The sequence below is a fragment of the Meles meles genome, chromosome 9 (genome assembly GCF_922984935.1).
Source record: "Meles meles chromosome 9, mMelMel3.1 paternal haplotype, whole genome shotgun sequence".
In the NCBI taxonomy this organism is placed as follows: domain Eukaryota; kingdom Metazoa; phylum Chordata; class Mammalia; order Carnivora; family Mustelidae; genus Meles; species Meles meles.
Genome location: NC_060074.1, coordinates 104,481,915 through 104,495,740, shown reverse-complemented (window position 1 = coordinate 104,495,740; position 13,826 = coordinate 104,481,915). Strand labels below are relative to the sequence as shown.

Sequence of the window (13,826 nt, the reverse complement as noted above, 5' to 3'; positions counted from 1 at the left end):
CTCCCCTGCTCAGCGGGGAGTCTACATCTACATCTCCCTCTGCTGCTCCCCCTGCTTGTACGCTCTCTTTCGCAAATAAGTAAATAAAATCTTAAAAAAAAAAAAAAAAGAATCTGCATTCTGTTGGTTTTGGGTAGAGTGTTCTAGCAATGCCAATTAGGTCAAGTTGATTGATAATGGTATTTAAAAGTTTTATATCCTTACTCTTTTCTATTTACTTGTTCTATCAATTATTGAGGGGGAGGTATTGAAATCAACTATTATTGTGGATTTTTTTTTCTAAATATTTTATTTATTTATTTGGCAGAGAGAGAGGTCACAAGTAGGAGAGAGGCAGGCAGAGAGAGAAGGAGAAACAGGCTCCCCACTGAGCAGAGAGCCCGATGCGGGGCTCGATCCCAGGACCCTGAGATCAGGACCTGAGCTGAAGGCAGAGACTTAAACCACTGAGCCACCCAGGTGCCCCTATTGTGGATTTTTGTAGTTTTTTTTTTTCCTTTGCAGTTCAATTAATTTTTGTTTCATGAAACTATTAGGTGGATAAATTATGTGGATTATTAGGTGGAATTGTTGTGTCCCTTTGATGAACTGCCCCAACCTTAGGTTCTTAACCTTAGCCATGCTCTCAGTGTTTGTGGAATTAATGTATTAATAAATAACTACTGATATTTTCCAAGGAAGTATGAGTGTGACTGGAAAATTCCTGTAACTCCTCTAGACCTGTTTCCTCACTTTTAGAATGGGGAGGGGATGGTAATGGCGAATCTGGGGGATTCACAAGAGATTGAAGAGTGTTTTTCAAACCTTGCTGTGGGGAACCCCACAGTTTTGCAGGGACACCCTCCTCGGGAGAACCCCCTACTCACTGTTATTCCTAGCAGTAAGCAAGACTCTAGGTATATTACATATTAACTTTCTATGTCAAGTTTCAGCTGATTCGAGGGCTCTGGCGCTAAATGAAGTTTGAAAAGCCTTGAGTTAAACATCCTGTGAGGTTATCCCAGCTCCAAGACCCTGAGTTTCTGAGGACCACTCCTCTTAGGCAAGGAGAATCTATGAAAAATGCCCCTAATGACCAAAGCCAACATCACAGATCTCAGGAGGAAAGCAGCACAGTTCAGAGAAAGCCCCTGAGCCAGTCAACCAGGAAACAGGCAGCTTTCTGTCTACTAGCTCGGAGCTCTCCCACTGACCAGCCAAGAGACCTTGGGCGTGACTATCAGCATCTCTGCCCACATTACAGATACAGATTCTCATTTGGAGATTCTCAAAAGGAGACTTTCTCAACCAGTATCTAAGGTTCTTAATTGTGTGTATGTGTGTGTGTCTGTCTTTAAAAATGCAGACCAGAACCTGGGCAACTACTGTGGCATTTCACTGATGAGCCCACTGTTACAAAGAACATCATCAGATGCCCTGTCTGGGTTCCATTCATTTAGGACTTGGGTAGCAGGAACTATAAGGGTGGGAGTGGGGACCCCATGAAGGCAGACAGGCAGAAGTGAGGGCCTGGGGAAGGAGGGAAGCGTGCGCCAAGTTCAGCAGAGACTTACGCAGGGGTGCAGAGAAGGGGGGTGGTTATGTTGTTGGCCTCCCACATGCTTGGAATTAATTTGGAAGAAAATGGGGAGTCAGTGAAGAATGCGGAGCAGGACAGTGGCACGGTTAGGATAGCTACAGGGAAGTTAATTAAGTGTGGCCACAGAAACAAAGTGGAACCGACAAATCTGGGAATCAGAGGCGTAAGTATGGAAGGGGAGCGCTGCCCAAGGATGGAATAAGGAATCGATTAAGCTCTGACTGATGAGGTTAGGCTGATTTTACTTTCTCTTTCTGTTGTGTTTTGTTTTTGTTTGTTTGTTTCTTCTTTTAAAAACACTATATGTATATATACATATATATAATTTGTAATTATAATATATAATTATAATTTATAATTATATTATACAATATATTATATAAACATAAATATAAAAAACATCATATAAAATTGTGATTTAATATATATTAAAGTTTCTAATTTATGTAGTTCAGATAGCTTCAGATATACACACACACATATCATATGTATAATTATATGAAACTAGAAAGGACCATAAAGCTATTGCCATAAACATAAATAAATGCTGGAATTGTTAAAAGGACAGAAACACTGATATTCTCCACACGATAAATGCTGGCAAACCACTCCAAAGGTGAGTACCGTTTCACACTTGAAACTCCAAAGACAGAAAAATATTCCTAACTAATGCTTCTGTTTTCTCATAAAGTAAGTCTTGAGATAAACACACATAGAACACGAGAGACTTCTGCCAGTTGTCACTTACAAAAATATAAAGCGGGTCATAATTTGGAGACACAGCTAAGGCCTCCGGTGGTTTCATGCCCAAGACTGAGGTTTTGCCGTGGAGCTGAGGGGCGGCATCCTGCTTGGGTAGGGTTATGATCGTGGCTTCATCCTGTGAAGGGACCAAGCGGTGTGTTAACCTTCTCTCTCTTTTTTCTAAAGATTTTATTTATTTATTTGGCAGAGAGAGAGGGGGAAGCAGGCTCCCTGCTGAGCACAGAGCCCGACGTGGGGCTCGATCCCAAGACCCTGAGACCAGGACCTGAGCTGATGGCAGAGGCTTAACCCACTGAGCCACCCAGGTGCCCCGGTGTGTTGGTCTTGATGCCAGAACAAGAGGGGAAGTGTGAGAGCAGTTCTTTTTTTTTAAAGATTTCATTTATTTGACAGAGAGAAATCACAACTAGGCAGAGAGGCAGGCAGAGAGAGAGGAGGAAGCAGGCTCCCTGTGGAGCAGAGAGCCCGATGCGGGGCTCGATCCCAGGACCCTGGGATCATGACCTGAGCTGAAGGCAGAGGCTTTAACCCACTGAGCCACCCAGGTGCCCCCATGAGAGCAGTTCTTAAAGGGGGAGATGTGTTACCTCGGCCCCTTGCTTCAGAGCTCGGGCAAGCTTTTGAGGTTTGTAGCTTGTTGACGACTTCTGGACACAGAAAGGCTGATAGCCTTTAATTTTGTACAGCTGAGGAACCTGAAGTGAAGAAGACAACTGATAGAATATTCTTAAACACTGTCACTGATTAAAGGGATCTAATTCTCAATAAGCATATGTTGGAGTTTCCTGAAGGGAGAAGTCCCAGCCCCACTCCGGGGCCCTGCTCTGGGTCCCCGAATAAACGCTGGGCATTTGCAGTAACTCTCCTCTACCACAGGGCTTACCTGTGGAAATACACTCTACACTGGTTGGTGGATTTGAAATATTTACATTTTCAAAACCGGGAGTGGCTATACGTCAAGGAAGGCCAACTAACTTTTGTTCACTTCATCTTGTGTTCCCTGAAGTTCCTAACACATGTTGTTCGGATAGTTTTGCGAATGCATAATATATTGTATAACCACAGAATAAAGATCCTGGTTTCCAGAAACTGCATATGTTATACCTCGCACATACCATAATATAACAGCAGAAGAATACACACAGAATGCTATGGTGTATAATCTACAAAAGAACAAAACTAATAAAATGGTACAATTCAAGTTCAAGAATATTTTGTTCATGTCACAAGAAACCTATTAACTGATACCGTATGGCGGGTCTGACCTGCAGACTGAAGAAGGAAAAACTCTGCTTGATTTGAATTTCTTGAGATTTAATTGGAACCGGTCCAAGGCCATCAGGAGCCTAAAATGTGGGAATTCAAAAACATTGACACATGATCAACACCGAGCAAAAGTCGCTGTGCTTCTGCTGAGAAACATTTGGCAAACTTTCCGTGACCTCAGTTCCACCCGATGTGTGGGGCAGGGAGGCTGCGCTGAACAACCTCTCCTCCTTATCTCGTAGTGTATGGGATCCTTTTTTATTTTCTACTGTTGTGGTTGCTGCCACGTGCCACCCAGAATCCTCTGCAGGCTTCAAAGGATTCTGGAGTCCGTTGACAGAAACAACTCTTAGGGGTCAGCCCTCTTCAGGAGCTGCCTTGGCTGAAGGGAGCTGTCTCCCTCAAGGTCGTGTGCCCCTCCTCGGGCAGACTGCCACCAATCACAAGTTGAAACAAAGGTAGAAATGCCGTGTCCTCTCCCCCCATCCCAGCTTCGGGGCTCCCCATGAATCCAGCTGAGGCCTTATGAGAGCATGAGATGGGAGAGTCAGATGGAGAAGCTGACTCCCTGCTGAGCAGGGAGCCAGATCTGGAACTTGACCCAGGACGGCTGCTCTCCTTCTCCCTGTCCAACTCAGGTCCCTTCCATGGGGGCTCATCTCCAAAGCACTGCTTTCCCGCATGCTGTCTGCCTCGGTCACCCAGAGAACCTGGAACAGTGCCTGACATACTACGGACCCCTCAATAAATACTGTATTTTGCCTAATCTATCATCATTAAATTAATATGATGCATTGCTAATACACATTGCTTATGACATTTATTGATTTTAAAGCTGTTAAATATAAAAAGAATTTATGAAATAAAGTATAGAGTGAATTACAAAATTCTTTATAGACAGGAGTGCTGAGTGTTCCATTTGTCATCAACCACAAGCCACAGAAGTCTTTGTAGAACTAACTAAGGCAATAAATGAATGTGTAAGATGGGAACTACTCAAAAATAATGAGACAGGCTACACAACACAGTGATCTACTCATCACTATCACCCTTTCCACCCCGTTAGTTATTATTATTATTTAGAGAGAGAGAAAGTGTGCTTGTGAGTGGGGGAGGAGAGGGGCAGAGGCAGAGAATCTTTTTTTTTAAAGATGTATTTGTTTTAGAGAGAAAGGGTGTGAGCGGTGGTGGTGGAGGGGAGTGGCAGAGGGAGAGGGAGAGGGAGAGGGAGAGGGAAAGAAGCAGACTCACTGCTGAGCACAGAGCCCCGCGTGGTATTCAATCTCATGACCCTGAGATCATGATCAGAGCCAAAATCAAGAGTCGGGACACTTAACCAACTAAGCCACCCAGGCGCCCCTCCACCCCATTAATTATTAAGTGTGTTTATCCATGCTTGAGAATCACAGATTTATTATTTCCTAGGAACTACACAGTCTAATGTCTTAGGTCATTTGATGATCTAATGCAGAAAACCCATGGAATTTCTAAAGTTGGTCCTGCAATTCTCGAGTAGACTAACTTGTGATGTGTTACATAAAATGTAGGACGTGCACAGCAAGTTTATTCTTCGAAACTAAAAAATTAATTTGCCTGTGTGCTTTTTTTTTTTTTTTTTGAGAGGGAGAGCATGAGATGGGAGGGTCAGATGGAGAAGCAGACTCCCTGCTGAGCAGGGAGCCAGATCCGGAACTTGACCCTGGGACTCCAGGATCATGACCTGAGCCGGATGCAGTCGCTTAACTGACTGAGCCACCCAGACGCCCCTCGTGTATGCTTTCAACATCAATTTAAACATGCTGTTTACTGCTAACTACATGAGCTTAGGAAACATTTTATTACCAGCCATGTGGCCTTGTGTCTCAGTTTCTTCCTCGTCAGTACGATGATAAACCTATCGCATAGATCTGCTGAAGAGTAAATGCACTGATACAAGCGCACTTCAGACATGGTTAAGACTTAGCTAATATTTTTATACAGACAGAGACAGAGTGTGAGATGGAGCCGGGGAGAAGGGGGAAGGGCAGAGGGAGAGGGAGAGAGGAACCTAGCTCAATTTCACAATCCTGAGATCACAACCCAAACCAAAATCAGGGGTGGTACGTTTAACCAACTGAACCAACCAGGTGCCCCTTATTTTTATTTTAATGCATCATTGTGCCCAGATGGCAAGAAAATGAACTGTCACACCTCTCACCAGAGAAAGAGAGAACTGAAAGTCTCAGGGGTTAGACTATTAGATCCTGGGGGGCGCCCTTCTCTGGTCTTTCCATCCACCCAAAAAGCAGAAGGGTCCAGCTGAGCAGAGCCCGCCTCCCTAGGCCGGGCCTTCTCGGATTCTCCATCTGCCCCTTTGCTCTCAGGCCCAGTTCCTGGGCTATCAGGAGGGGCTTTTGATGGGTTCCAGGCTGGAAGGCACCCAGCCCAGATTACCATGGAGCTCGGCGCAAGTGAATCTAGGTGATCTCAGGTTTCCCAGTGATCGCAAGTCCCCGGGCACAGGTGTCCCAGGGAGCCTCTCAGGAGGAAGCAAAGGGACAGAGCCTGAGGTAGGTCTTGTGCCAGCTAACAACCCTGTGATCGTGCCCGGCCCCCAGCCCCCAGCCTAATGGCACCCACCAACTCGTTGGAGCTCTGAGGAGGACTGTAGGACGGGAAGGCGAAGGGCAGCACTTCCTTGGGGGATACAGAGAAACAGCTGGAATAATTATCTTGACTGATCCGAGCCAGGAGGAGTCTGGAGGCATTCTTGTCTGGGGGAACAGAAGAGCATTTGGGGGGAGTTCTTACAGTATTTTTATGTGAAACCATCGTCTTCAGTTTCCTATCTGCCATACACCAATCGGCACTTGTCACATGCCAGCTCGGAAAGAATATACATGTGTATGGGCATCCGGGCCCAGTTTTAATTTTCTTTTGTTCTTTACCCCAGCCCTTCTCCTTTTTTTTTTTTTTTTTAAAGATTTTATTTATTCATTTGACAGAGAGAGAGATCACAAGCAGGCAGAGAGGCAGGCAGAGAGAGAGGAGGAAGCAGGCTCCCTGCGGAGCAGAGAGCCCGACGCGGGGCTCGATCCCAGGACCCCGAGATCATGACCCGAGCCGAAGGCAGCGGCTTTAATCCACTGAGCCACCCAGGCGCCCCTCCTTTTTAAAACTTTATTTTTTACTTCCAAAAAAACTACAATTCCCCGTGAAAGGCTCTCTAACGAATCTTCTTTGTCCTTATCAGTCAAGAAAAAGATTACATTAAAAAACACATGAAGACATTTTACAGGGGTCCATACATAATTCACAGATGAATTTTACAATATTTTAAACAAGTGTTTCTTCATGAGAAATATCAATACTGGATGTAATAATAACATAGGAGAATTTTTTTGAAAGCATAATTAAAGAGCGGGGGAAAAAAAGTTATGAGAAACAAAATACGCATCTGGATCTTGAAGGGAAGAAAGATGAGGAGCGGGTGCTCAGGACCTGAGCCTGGGCCACCAGAGCTCCTTCTTCCCTTGGGGGCTTTGGGGTCTTGGGCCCAGCCGTCATTTAGGGGCACTGTCTGCGAGGAGGGACAGGGTCCTGCTGGATGCCATGCCCAGCGGCTGTCAAGTGTGTCCGCAGGCAAGGGCTGGACAGACTGCTGGTCCTCTGCAGGAACCCAAGTCCCACACCTGCTGTCCCCCAACCCACCCCTTTGGAAGACCCTCCCGTGGTGAATCCCTGCCCACCCCTTTCTGTGATGAATAGTGAGTCCTTGCCTCTGATGATGGATTCAATAAACAGCACTGGGTCAGGCCAAAAAAAAGGGAAGGGGGAAAGGGATTAAAATGCAATAAAATGTTTTGGAAAAAAAATCCATCTAGGTCTTGAAGGAGAGGAAGACTGAAGAGTCAGGACTGGGGGCTCCCACTAGGGGGGGCAGGCAGGGTTTGGAAGGATTGGGGCCTGCCCATGGATCTGCAGATGAGCCGTGGGGAAGAGAAGATGATGATGGGAGCCCCAAAGCCACTGAGAGTGTGCTTCCAATAGGCCGGTCAACCCAAGCATCCGAGGACTGGAATTCCTTTAAGTTAGCAAAGATTGTATGAGGTCAAAAGCTTTATGTGCGAGGCAGCTGGGTGGCTCAGTCAGCTGAGCAGCCAACTCTTGATCTCAGGGTTGTGAGTTCAAGCACTGTGTTGGGCTCCATGCTGGGCATGGAGCCTATTTGAAAAAAAAAAAAAGCTTTATGTGCAAATGCTAGGTTGTGACAGCACGAGATGCAGCCAGTCAGTTAACAAGTATGAATGTTGACCATCCTGCTCTCTCTGGCGACAGGAGAGAACCGAGGGCACAAAACAAGAGGTCCAACCATGGCCAGACTGCACGGATGTCACAACTTGGCTGGGTCGGCCGGTCTGGCTAACTCTCACTTGGGTAGGCGTTTCAGCCAAACCTGGCCTGGAGGTCTGATTTATGTCCTGGGTAGGCCTGATGGTGGCCCTCGCCCAAAGATGTCCACATTCTGTCCCTTGCAGCTGTGACTCTGTCACCTTCCATGCTGAAAGGGACTTTGCCGGTATGATTAAGTTGGGGTCTGAAGAGGGGAGAGTGTCCTGGGTCGTCCAGGTGGCCCAGTGTTGTCACAGGACCCATGGGAGGAGGAGGTAGGAGGGCCAAAGTCAGGGGAGGTGACGTGGCAACCGAAGCAGGGTGCAGAGTGATGTGGAAAGGCCTGGAACAGACTCTGCACTGGAAATTGCAGAAGAAGCCAGCCCTGCTGACACCTTGGTTTTCAGACTTCTGACCTCCAGCAATGTGAGATAATACATCTGTGTCGTTTAAAGCCATTAAGTTTGTGGTGATTCATTACGGCGGCCATTAAAAAAAAACAAAAAAACCTAATGGATGTGATTTACAAAAATATTTTACCTCTGCACAGCTAAACTCCTTATACAGGATGTCATGCTCAGAAGCCCTAGGGTCGAAGCTTCGCTCACTTGGCAGCTGTGCCCTACCTGTTATTACTGACTGTCTTCCTTGGCTCAGTTTTCTGCCTATGTCCTCTTTGTCCATGTTACGAATGGCACTCAGCATACTGATTAATCTTCTATGAATCATGACCTGGAATTAGAAGGGAAGATTTCAAAGTATTCACTCATTTTGTCTTTCAATTTGATTCCCTTTCCCCAGCCACAGCGAAGGGCTGAGGCCCGCGCTCTAAGTCAGAATTCACAGGGATTGTGGCGCATTGCCCTAGGTGGAGGCCACGGGGACTTCAAGGTCTTGGCCATGTTGACTTGCCTGAACACACACACAAAAAAAGACTAAGTTGTCATCTGGCCTTGTTCCGCCCAATTTATGAGTCCTGTTCTTCTATTTCCAGAGTGGAAAGAATGACCAGTTCCACGCTGCTTCTTTTCAGTGTATCTGAATAGCAGTGCTTCTGCCGTGTTATTTTCAGAGCAGAGGGACCAAATAAATGGGTGGTTCTGGGGGAACTGGGCTGTGGACTATGGGCAATGCCAACTGTATACCACATGCTTTGCACTCAGAGTGCGTGCTACTAGAAGGGTCTGGTGCCCGTGCTCTGAGCTGTGGCCAAAGGGACCATTCCTTCCATGATTAATAGCCCTTTCCACCCCGTAAGGGGCTCTCATTTAACAAATTAATAGTATGATCTGCTGATGCCCTGGTCAGTTCTGTTCAAGGCTTATCAGATGCAGTTATTCCTGCCTGCACCGAACTGACATTCTAACTGTGTGTGTGTGTGCACGTGCGTGCTCACACACACGAGGGCATGGTGGGGGGAGGACATGGGGAGGGGAGTGGTCTGGCCACTGCTGCAAGGGTAATGATGGAAGACCTCAATGAGAAGGTGAGGTTTGATCTAAAACTGGAATGATGAGGAGAGAATGATCTGAAGAAGAGAATTCAGAGCCGAGGAAACAGCAAAGAGGAAGATCCTGCTTCAGGAACAAATGAGACATGTCTAAGGGACAGAGAGAAGTCCAGAGTGGCCTGTGGCCTTGAACAAAGTTGTATGCTTCATTCCGGTTGCAATGGGAAGACTTTGGAGGGTTTTACCGGAGGAGGGGTACCCTCGCCTTTTGGCTTCGGGAATACTACTGTGGCTGCTGTGGGGAGGACTGGAAGCAGGGAAGGCAGGGCGAGTCACACTGGTCTAGGCAGGGGATGACGGGGCTGTGGCTGAGTTGGAGAGATGACAGGAAGTCACCAGGCTGGGGACATATCTGCACCTTGATCTGACTCACCTGGGGGGTGAGGGAAAGACTGAGCCATTGCTCAGAGCAAAGCATGCAACAGCTGACAATACCTTTTTCACCCTGGAGGGCTCAGCCCAGAAAGGCCAGGTGGTCGCATTCGTGGAGAAGCCAGCCTGGCCAGTCTCGCTGCTGTTTGCCCATTGTCAACAGCTGTGCTTCTCCCTTGGAGCACAGCTTTGCCCTGCCTCTTTCCACCACTTCCTTCCCCACACTGAGCTCCTTGTGGCCACCTCCGTTCTGCACATAGCAGCCCACCCAGACAGAGCCTCAGCAGGAACAGGGTTCCGCAGGACCCTGGAGGCTGGTGCGCAGATCACTGATCAGTGAGCTCTGCCTCTCCCCTAGACTGTCCTCAGTCCAGGCTGAAAACACTGCTCCATGGAGAAAGTTTATAAACTTCTGGAGTCCCTTATACATATTCGCCCAGTTAAAGTTCACAACTCTGAGACAGGTCTTACTGTGATCCTCAGTTATGGAGGAGGAGGAAGCTAATGGAGGTTATAGAACTTGTCGAAGATCAGAAAGCTCATTAGTGGCACCAAGAATTAGGGGCAGGGGCTCCTGGGTGGCTCAGTCATTAAGTGGCTGCCTTTGGCTCAGGTCATGATCCCAGGGTCCTGGGATCAAGGCCCGTGTCGGGCTCCCTGCTTAGCGGGAAGTCTTCCTTCTCTCCCTCTGTTCTTCCCCACTGTTCACATGTACGCTCTCCCTTACACTCTCTCTCTTAAAAAAGAGAAAAAGAATAATTAGGGGCAGGCAGCCTGGCTCCAGAGTCCAGGTCTCGAGCACGGCTCTCCTCTGCTTGAGGAATGGCTCTCCTCCGCAAGGCGGCTGCACTTGAGTGGCTGGGACAAGGGATCCACTGGCAGCATACGAAGCAAGAGGCACCTTGGCTCGGTGATGGCCCAGTGGGCTCATGCTGGCCCACAGGACAAGTATGCACATGGAGGGGAGATGGAATGTCTTCTCAGGTGAAGCATGACGAGGTCTGTAGTAGGGAACGGGCTGGTGTGTTTGGGAGATGAGGACTGGGACCACGCAGGGGACCGAGGTAGGGAGCAGGGTGGAGGGTGGGGCTAGGCTACAGAGGTATGGCTGCAGGGAGTCACTGACACCCTTTATTTTTTATCCCGATCACAGCAAGCCATTGGAGGCTCTAATGGGTTGGGTGGAAAGCCACCATGAGGGTGAAAAAGCCACCATGAGGGTGAAATGAGATGACACGTCTTGAAGGGAAAGCCATAAGCCTGGATGAGACTAGATCCCACAGGAATTCGTTATTGTTCTCTCTAGAAGTAACTGATCAAAGTCCAACTGTTCTGGTGTTACCACACGACAGGGCAAGTCTACTCTTAGGTATATATCCAAGAGAACTGACAACGCATGTCCACAAACGTGTACATGAATGGTGTTCATAACATTATTATTCATAACGACTAAAAAGTGAGAACAACACAAACGTTTCAGCGGACGAAAAATACAATATGGGGTATCTACACAACGGGATGACGGGATAGTGCCCACCCGTAAAAGAGAAATGAAGTACTGGTAAGGTTACCACATGATGAACTTTGAAAACCAGCTGAGTGAAAGAGCCAGTTACAAAAGGCCATGTGCCCTATGATTCTGTGTTTATGAAATGTCCAGAAAGGGCGAATCCATAGAGACAGAAAGCTGAGCACTGGTTGCCAAGGACTGGGGGACAGAGAGGGGCTGCTAATGGAAACCAGGTTTCTCTTTGCAGTGATAAAAAAAATACTCTAAAATTAATTGTTGAATCAGTATATTTTACACCTGAAACTACTATAACATTGTATGCTAACTACACTTCAATAAAAATTTTTAAATGTTCTAAAGTTAGATCGTGGTGATGGCTGTAGAACTGTGTAAATACATTAAAACCCACTAAAATGTATACTTTACAGGAGTGAATTTTACAGTAAGTGAATTATATCTCAATAAAACTGTTAGAAAAACTCATTCGATTTTCTTGTGCTGAGGACTAAGCCAATTAAAATTTCTGTTTGGTGCTGGGACTTACCTTGCGTGCAGCTTGCTGAAAGCGCTTTTGTGCCCTGAACCTGTTGACCCAGGTATTATTAACGAGTGGATCAAAATTAGGATGGAATTCCTTGATTTTCTGTGAAAATAGAACACAGGCATATCTTAGATTTAAATTTAACTCCAGGTAGGAACACTTAATAAAAATGTTTTAGAGCCTGATCCTAAATCAACTTATGACTTATCTGTTCCACCATGGAACGAGCATTTATTCCACACTCTTAGTGTACGTAGCAGTATAGGGAATACTTCTTGGGTTGGGGGCCAAAAGTGGAATTTGAGATTTGGGTTTTAATAAATTGACAGTGTAGGGGTGCCTGGGTGGCTCAGTTGGTTCAGCATCTGCCTTTGGCTCAGGACATGATCCCAGGACCGGTCCTGGATCCAGCCCCCCATCAGGCTCCCCGCTCAGCTAGGAGTCTGCTTCTCCCTCTGCCCTTCGCCTTGTTCTTGTGCTCTCTCTATCTCTCAAATTGTCTCATTGTTAAAATTAAAAATTGGGGTTTTAATCAGACACTATCACATGACAGAGGACACTCAGGTGAAGGGGCCACTGTCCCCATTTTATGTCTGAGGAGACTGAGGTACAGAAACCAAGAGAGCTTTTCCCAGGTCCCAAATCTGTAAGAGAGCTTGAGAATCTCTAGCTTCTGGCCTGTTGTTGTGTATTCTTCCCACCAAGGGCAGGAGGCAAGGAACATAGGCTCAGGGACCCACCAGGAAGGACCTGCAGACAGAGGCTTAGAGAGCAAAGAGAAACAAAAAAGAAGACCAAGAAAGAGAAAGTAGAAGGGTGTAAAGGAGGAGCCAGAGAATTTAATGCTGTTAATTTCAAGGGAAACATCATGATTTTTGATACTTCACTTGCAAATATATAGTAAAAAACACTCCGAAAATATAAATTAAAATGCAAATTAAAACTTAGTAAATATCTCTTGGTAAAAGCATTTCTATAAAATTGTTTAGTGTTTTAAAAATAATAATATAAAGGGGTATTGATAATTAGCTCCCAAATAAAGGAAAGTTACCCACTTCTTCTAGACTATGAACAACCCGTTTCTGGTGGACTTCTGTCTTGATGCGCTGAAATTCCTCATGCAAAACAGGATCTCCTCGATCTACCTGGGTTTTTCAATCATCAAAAATATTAAAATTGAAGACAAACACACACAACTGTATATCTCTTTTTTTTTAAGATTTTATTCATTTATTTATTTGACAGAGAGAGAGATCACAAGTAGGCAGAGAGGCAGACAAAGAGAGAGGAGGAAGCAGGCTCCCCGCAGAGCAGAGAGCCCGACGCGGGGCTCGATCCCAGGACCCCGAGACCACGACCCGAGCCAAAGGCAGCGGCTTAATCCACTGAGCCACCCAGGCGCCCCTGTATATCTCTTTTAAAGCTGATAGAAACCTATCAAAGGCTCAGTCACACCCACACACAAAGTTCTGGCCGGGAGTAGGTGACAGTTAAAGGGCTCATTATAATCATACTCACTGTTTAAGAGGGGGTTCTAACAGCTGAGTGGACCCAGAAATTTCTTTCCATAACCAGGGGACAGTGGCTCTGGAAATCATTTCCAAAGTATTTAAAACTCACCAGAAGGATTTTAAGAAACCATGTAACCATGGGAGTGTAGAGATCTCATTTAAAAAAGAACTTAAAGTTTCAAGCTCCTCCTCAGAGCTGATTATCCCAGTACGGGGTTTAACAGAGGTGCCTAAGTCCTCCCCTCTCCTGGGATCTGCCCTTTCCCTGGAGTAAGTGTCTTCCCCCAGGCTGCTGCCCTTCCTCACCTCCTGCTTCCCCAGGACCCTGGAGCTCTCTGGCCCATGACCCAGGAGACATGGCACACTCCCCCGGAAGGCTGGCTGGCTGGGCTTGGCTTGGT

The 13,826-nt window shown here is 46.5% G+C and overlaps 1 protein-coding gene across 1 annotated transcript in view; it reads right to left on the bottom strand.

Moving 5' to 3' along the window:
• CFAP221 (cilia and flagella associated protein 221) overlaps positions 1-13,826 on the bottom strand; it is an 83,425-nt gene that overhangs the window by 16,244 nt on the left and 53,355 nt on the right. The window contains exons 13-19 of the mRNA XM_046019844.1: positions 12,970-13,059; positions 11,918-12,016; positions 8,608-8,713; positions 6,230-6,363; positions 3,610-3,690; positions 2,932-3,039; positions 2,328-2,459 (exon numbers count right to left, since the gene is read on the bottom strand). Coding sequence (XP_045875800.1) covers positions 2,328-2,459; positions 2,932-3,039; positions 3,610-3,690; positions 6,230-6,363; positions 8,608-8,713; positions 11,918-12,016; positions 12,970-13,059 — 750 coding nt within the window. The remainder of the gene's footprint in view (positions 1-2,327; positions 2,460-2,931; positions 3,040-3,609; positions 3,691-6,229; positions 6,364-8,607; positions 8,714-11,917; positions 12,017-12,969; positions 13,060-13,826) is intronic.